At 51.6% G+C, this 6,792-nt stretch overlaps 1 protein-coding gene across 1 annotated transcript; it reads right to left on the reverse strand.

Moving 5' to 3' along the window:
- Positions 1 to 2,231: 2,231 nt before the first annotated feature.
- Positions 2,232 to 6,444, reverse strand: TMEM200C (transmembrane protein 200C). Its single transcript, XM_063396195.1, has 2 exons — positions 6,121 to 6,444; positions 2,232 to 4,070 (listed from the first exon to the last, which is right to left on the reverse strand). Exon 2 carries the CDS (start codon positions 4,026 to 4,028, stop codon positions 2,394 to 2,396), a length of 1,635 nt encoding a protein of 544 aa, XP_063252265.1. The 5' UTR covers positions 4,029 to 4,070; positions 6,121 to 6,444; the 3' UTR covers positions 2,232 to 2,393.
- Positions 6,445 to 6,792: the final 348 nt, after the last annotated feature.

Genomic DNA, 6,792 nt, shown 5'->3' on the forward strand with positions numbered 1-6,792 from the left:
CAAACTGTTATAATTTTGTCATTCACAAGACTTTGCAGTAAATTAATCAGCAGAATAATTACTGGCCTGCTTTAATTTAAATCAATCTAAGGAGTAACCAAAAGCTTTTTAAAGTTGCCTTTTTTTTTCCTCCAGAGCACGCTTCAGATAACAGAAGAAATATTTACTAAGAATATTTTAAAAAGCATGTTTCCCCCTCTCAGAATAAAACAACCCCCTGTCACAATTTCATGAAGATTCCACGCTGTGGTAAGTAGCATACAACTTGCCTTTTCCCTTGCATCTCCATGGAAGGTTTTAGTGTGGAAAATAACAAACAGGATGTCTTCAGCTCTGTCAGTAACTAGAATCTGCATCAGTACCAGGTAACTCTGCTCGCATGCATCTCATAAATCTTGCTGGAAGTCACAAGAGAAGGAGCAGAAGCACATGCCCATGGAGAACTGAAAGGAAAGATCCACACAAATGCCAGCACCAGCTAAGCCACCTGCTCATCCCCTCCTGTGGTGCCTAACCCAACCCCATGCCAATCCAGGCACTTCTACAGTGGATTTTTGCCAGCTGTATGGTACCAGTTTAACAGCAAAAAATACCACAGTGATGTTCATACTGTCAGTGCACTGGTTGCCACTGACAGGAGGAAAGACATTGCCACCTGGAATTCTCTCTTGCTCAAGAGAACAAGCACAAGCACCTTCTGCTTCTCCAGTTTCAAGACTCTTACATGGCAAACTATTTATTCTTTTTTTCTTTTCTTCTTTTTTTTTACATTATCCTTGTTTGTTACAGAATTTTGCAGGCTTACTAAATGCAATTATATTTAGTGGTAGTTATAGTCCATGTCGCCATGTACTGTAATGTAAGTAAATACATAGCTAAGCACTTTAAAACATGGAACGACATGAAAAATTTTAATTGCAGCAGAAAGATTTCTGTCTGCCTACTCATTGTGTTTGTTTAATGTCAATTTCTCTTCCCATAGTGGAGAAACGCCACATCCATATTTAAAATCAGAAGCATTGACAAAATCTACTGAGTGCATAAAGCTGTTTTGACAAAACACGAGTGCCTACCATGCTGCAGCTACGAAAACGAAACAGCTCATCAATTTACCAAAACTCTGCCTACAGACAAGGTAGGCTACAGGAAACCTGATGCTTTTCTCATACAGGAAGAAATCCTCATCATGCTGAACTCAGTGAGAAACTGCTGCTGATTTCAGCACAGCCAACTGCTACAAGACCGACAGGGCTACCATTATGCTTTAAAATTAAGCTTAGGCACATGCATTCATGAATATGAACTGCAACAGCAGAAAGGCTTCATGCAACAGTTATAAGGAAACTGAAAAATCCAGAAAGATGATGCAGTTAAATATTAATCTAACAAAAAACCTAATCTGAATAGAAGATCAAACGTTTAAAGTGGTTTTTCTCCCTTAGCATGTCAAAGTCTCACATTTCTTAGGCTGTCTGTCACAGAGTACTGTCAGAAATGGAGACAGAATCTGCTGGTTGAACTACAATGTGGTTTCTCAAGGACTGAATCAGTATTTATTTTGAAATTACATATAAATTATTAATTACCTCCTTAAAAGTATAAGCAAGCCTTTGGCTTCATAGCATTTCTATAATCTTTCACAGTATAAAATGAAACAGTTTTGATATCGGTAATTACTTACCAAAATAAAGAAATTTTTTGTAAGTTTTGTTTGTAAATATTTTATTGAAAAACATCTTTTAATGCTGTTAGTTAATACATGTGTAATAATACTTTGATAAAGTATCATGTAGTAATATGCATTTTGGATTCAGGAATGTAATGGTTTTAACTAAATCATCAGAGCTCTGTTCTGCTCCAGTCTCTTCTAAACTGTCATTTTTTTCCAGAATTGAAACAAACTCATTCTTTGTCAAGTATGTCATCCTTAAGGCCTTGCAAACATTTTAGTAATTGAACCAAAACAAAGAGAGAGCTCAGCCTTCTTTCTGAAGACCATGTTGCTTTTAAGCTTAAAAAGGTGCCTGCAGCTTTCAAGCAGTTAGTGGCAGATCAGCAAGAAAGAAATCAGAGGAGAAGAAGGGGCACTTAAAAATCAAAACAGTAAAGTGCACAGCTATACCATCCAAAATTGTATTAATCAGATCCAAAGAACTTGCTGGACTGTGGATATTTAATACAATTTGGCTTGCATGAAACATACAATCACGATTAGACAGAAAGGATTTTCGTTTTTCTTCCTGAAGTCATCTACAGGATCTATGGATTCCATTTTCAAGGATAACATAGTGCAGCTCTTTGGATATTGATTGGTTTCCTAAGTCCACAAGGAGATGAAGAAGCGAGGAAGGTGTGGAGGGATGCAAGGTGTCCTCTTGCTGTCTCTGTTTTATTTAGATGCCCGTACTCTCCAGTTCCCCACCCTCCCGCCCTAATGCAGCATGTGACCTTGAAATCATAAAGAGTTTCTCTTTATTTGTGTACTGTCTTTGAGTTTGCTGGGATTGCTCCCCTGTTTGTTCTCTGCTGGTAGCGTTGAGGGGGTCCATCTGCTCAACTGGTTCCTCCTCACAGTCCTGAATTTTACTGGCTGCGGTGTTGGCAACTGACTCCAAGGAGGTGCCTGCCTCCTCCAAGTGGCTGTAGCCCTTATTGCTGCTGGAAGGCTCAGACTGGGAGCTCTGGGAGTCCGTCCTCGTGACGGCAGGAGGAGCTGAAGGGGGTGATCCCCCCACATCTAGACATCTGGAGAAGCTAGGAGATGCCTTTACCAAGAGGCTGGATTCCAGGACCCTCCTGACAGCTGGTGACTGAGGTGGCTCAGGGGAAGGGGGACGCCTGGCATCGGGCAAGCAGCTGGTGCTCTGCCGCCTGAGAACCAGCTTGTGCCTCCTTGTCCCACAGCCTCCCTCGATGTGGCTGCTGCTGAGGTCGGTTAGGCTCAGTTCAAACTCCCCCCGTGGGATCTCCTGGGCTCCCCGCTCACCAGGCGGTCTCTGCCAGCCTCCCCCTCCACCGCTTGGCCCCAAAGGCAGGAGGGTGAAGGTGCTCAGCGAAGAGCCGACAATGGAGCTGGCCGTGCTGCACCGCTCACAGCTCCCCGGCGGGCTGCAGGGCGGGCTGGCGGCGGGGCGGGCAGCACGCTCCCGGCAGATGCTGTACACAGCCTCAGCCAGGCTGGGCGGCTGCGGTGGGCCGCAGCAGGAGGAGGGATGCTGCGGTGAGGACACCAGGTCCGGGGGGGAAAGGGACACACCCAGTCCTGGTGGCCAGGAGCTCTTGGCCAGCATGGCTGCAGCACCCAGGCCATCCCCGCCTGGCTTTAGCTCCAGGCCCCGGGCGTGCACGTAGTTGACAAAGCCATTGAGAGGGGCTGAGGCCAGGGTGCCTCCATCCTTGGCCCGCAGGCTGTGGGCATCGATGACGGTGGAGTAGAGGTCACGCAGGTTGATGATCTTGGTCTTTTTGTCCCGGTCTTCGTGCAACACCGCATTGGCGCAGATGAAGAGGAAGATGCCGATACCCATGATCAGAGGGCCCAGCACCTTCAGCTTGTCCGAATGCAAGTAGCTGGAGAAAAGACGGAAAAGGAAACCCGCTGAGGCCTGGGGGGATGAGGAAGTAGGGGCGGACCTGCCGGTGGCAGCAGTGGTGGAGGTGTTGGCTGCAGGCGGTGACTCCAGGTGGCTCCCTGCTTGCACCCGTTCCTGGCTCCGGGAGCGGTTCGTGTGGGTGCTGCCCTGTGGCGCCGGGTGCCGGCCCTTGCCAAAGCTGCTTTCTCTGTACACCTGACTGGGCTTCGGCCAGTAGCCCACCACAGCCAAGGCGATGCCCACCAGCAGTACCAGGATGCCACAGAGGGCAATGAACCCTGAGAGGGAGCACAGCTTGAGCTTGCCTTTCACCACCACCACGTCATTCTTGCGCTTCTTTTTGGCCTTGCGTTTGCGTTTGGGGAGTTGGCTCTGGGGTTTCAAGGGGTCCTGTTTCCTGGCCGAGATCCTCAGGAGGCCTCCAGTGGCAATCATGGCTGGCTACCAGCGTGCTGGCCCCCACGGCCACTCCAGCTCCTGCAGTGAAGGGAGAAGAGAAAAGGATGAGAACCAGGGACAGACCTGCAGCACAGGAGATGTCTCCACTTTCTCCTCCTTCTTCAAAGTCCTGGTAATTAAAACCCTGAACAAGTAGGATGGAGGTTGACACCAACAGGCAGATCTCCCTTGCTCACACAGCTCCTGCATGTGAGAGAGAAACAGGCAGACCAACGATATCAGAGCAGCCACGTGTCCCACTACTTGCCAAACAGCTAATTAATTACTTTATACTCTGGGTAAATGACAGACCTAGTAGCATCCACTAAAGTAAACAAACAAACAAAATACCTTGTTCATTTCAGGAGTTTGCAAAGCACCAGAGCTCAGGGGATGCCAAGCCTCACTCCCTAATATGTTCTGGGGTTACAGTACACACTGACTGTGGTTAGTGATGTCATGCAGGATTTGAGGGGATGGGAGAAAAAAAAGCAGGAAGGCAGTATATTTGATCTATAGATACCATTTGTTTCATTACACTACTTACACATTACTGGAGGGAGGGTTAAAAATATAACTTGTCTTGTTTAAATGAGTGGGAAAGGAATTACTGTGAAATGCACAAAGGAAACATTTAAACACTGGAAAGTGGTGCCTTGTGAAAGTTTTTTCCTAGCCATTTGCACTTGATCTGCAATATTAGAAATTCATCTCTCGCCTGCGGTCCAGAGGCATCTCTAGTTTGGGAACAAGTGCGATGTTCCAGGTAACTGTTATGTAACACTGACAAATTCAACCCCCTCCCCCCTGCCCTCAGAAAGGGGAGATGGCTGGCAGGTAAGACAGGGCAGGTCAAATCCTATTAAAGGACAAGTGAAACCCCATGAGTCACCCGGGGAAACCCTAACGAGTGCTTGCAGGGAAACTGTCAGAGGACTAAACACTGAGCATTTGTGGCTTTTGTCTTACTGGACCATCAGAAGTCATCTCTCTACTCCCGTGATCTGAGCTAAACAACACAGTGTGTAGGAGCATTTCTGCACCGTGCAATTCTTCTCGGAACCTATTTCTTCATGCTACCAGAAGCAGGATCCCCTCCCCCTTTCCTCTTTCTGAGCATCCTATTATTTTTTCTTTGACGGGGCAAAAGATGACATCACTGAATATAATACGACCCATAAAGTTCAATTAATTGCACTGAAAGGCGATTAAGTAAGCACCTAAAAAAACCCCCCTTGCTCCACTTTGACTGGTCAGCCTTTAAATCTCATCTTTTTCCTGTTCTAATGTCTGGATTGCCACATATGCAGTAATACTGCGTCCCATTTACTCTGTTTGTATTTTCCCGAGAAAAATTAGAAGATGGGTGTTGTCAGCAAGGACGTTGTTAAATTACTCTCCGAGGTACTGCACGCTCAAAACAAAGAGCAGAGATTTCTCTTTCCTATCGCTGAATTATTTATTAAAGATAGAAAAAAACAAAAAGAGTGCATTTTGTTGATGCAAAAGTGTAATTATCGAGGCACGCTTTGCTGTAATTGCCGATTCTTTGATCTCATTTTCTGCTGCCCCACCAGCCAGCTGCCCGTCTCCTCTCCACGGCGATAACAGATGGTCATCAGCTCCGAGGAACGCTCCCAGTCCGGCATCGCCTGCCACTTAGTTTCGGCCATGGCGAGAGCAGCGCTCGGCAGGCGAAGGAGGGCACGGCCGGGCCCCGGCCATCGCCGGCGGCCGCAGTGCCACGGAACCGCCCGGACGGGAGCCGGGGGCCGGAGCCACCTCCCGCACGGCCGGACCGCCACCCCATCCACCCCGGCAGCCGGACCCGCGAGCACCACGACGCTGCCCGGCAAAGCCCCAGCACCGCTGTGCCGCTGCTAACAGGACCCGGCTTAACTCCGTCCCCGGGCTCGCAGGCGGGACTCACCGGGCTCCGGGACGCCCGGCACCAGCCCCCGGGGCGCCGCCGGCTCCGGCCGATCCGGCCGCGCCGCTCCCGCCGCCGCGGAAAGCGCCGAGCCCCGGCCGGACGGAGCCGCCGCCGGACGGGGCTGCCGCTCAAGACGGGGGTGCCGCGGTCACTTACCGAGGAGGGCCGGGGAGAAGTCCGGGCGGGAAGCGGGCGAGCCGCCGCGGGGAAGAAACTTTCCAGCCCGAGCGAGCATCCCCGCCCCGCCGCCGCTCACGGCCCCGGGCGGACGGGCGGCGGGGCTGGGCCGAACGCCGGGCGCTCCTTCGGCCCCTCCGCGGCCGGCCGCCTCCTCGGGCAGCTCCGCGGGAGCGCTGCCCCCTCGCCACGCCGCATCCTCCCCGCCGCGGGGCCGCCCCCCGCAGCAGCGCCCGCCCTCCCGGCGGAGCCGCCTGTGCCGGTGCCGGTGCCGCCGCTGCGGGCGGAGCGCGGCTCCGCGGCTGCCGGCCGGACCCGGCGCCGTTGCCAAGCGACGGGAGCCGTGACACAGGGAAATTGCGGCAGGGCGGCCGCCGCCCCCGCCACCTGCGCACCTGCGCCCGCCCGCCGCCGCCTCGCCCCGCGGCACGGCCGCCCCGCCCGCGCACGCCCCGCCCCAGCGCCGCGACTGCCCCCGGGCTCCCTGCCACCGCCACGGACCCGGCAGCACCATCCGCGGACACCTCGCCTCTGGGGCTTTCCCCCCTCCGCAAGTTTGCCGGAATGCTTGGGGAGAAAGTCGAGAAGCAGGTGAAAAGATGAAGCTAGAGGCTGAAGAAGAAAGTGGCAGCAGAGATCCATCCATGGTGT

The sequence above is a fragment of the Prinia subflava genome, chromosome 1 (genome assembly GCF_021018805.1).
Source record: "Prinia subflava isolate CZ2003 ecotype Zambia chromosome 1, Cam_Psub_1.2, whole genome shotgun sequence".
NCBI classification, from domain to species: domain Eukaryota; kingdom Metazoa; phylum Chordata; class Aves; order Passeriformes; family Cisticolidae; genus Prinia; species Prinia subflava.

What these genes read in the sequence shown, in the direction of transcription:
- TMEM200C (XM_063396195.1), bottom strand. Translation starts at nt 4,028, where the DNA reads ATGATTGCCACTGGAGGCCTCCTGAGGATCTCGGCCAGGAAACAGGAC.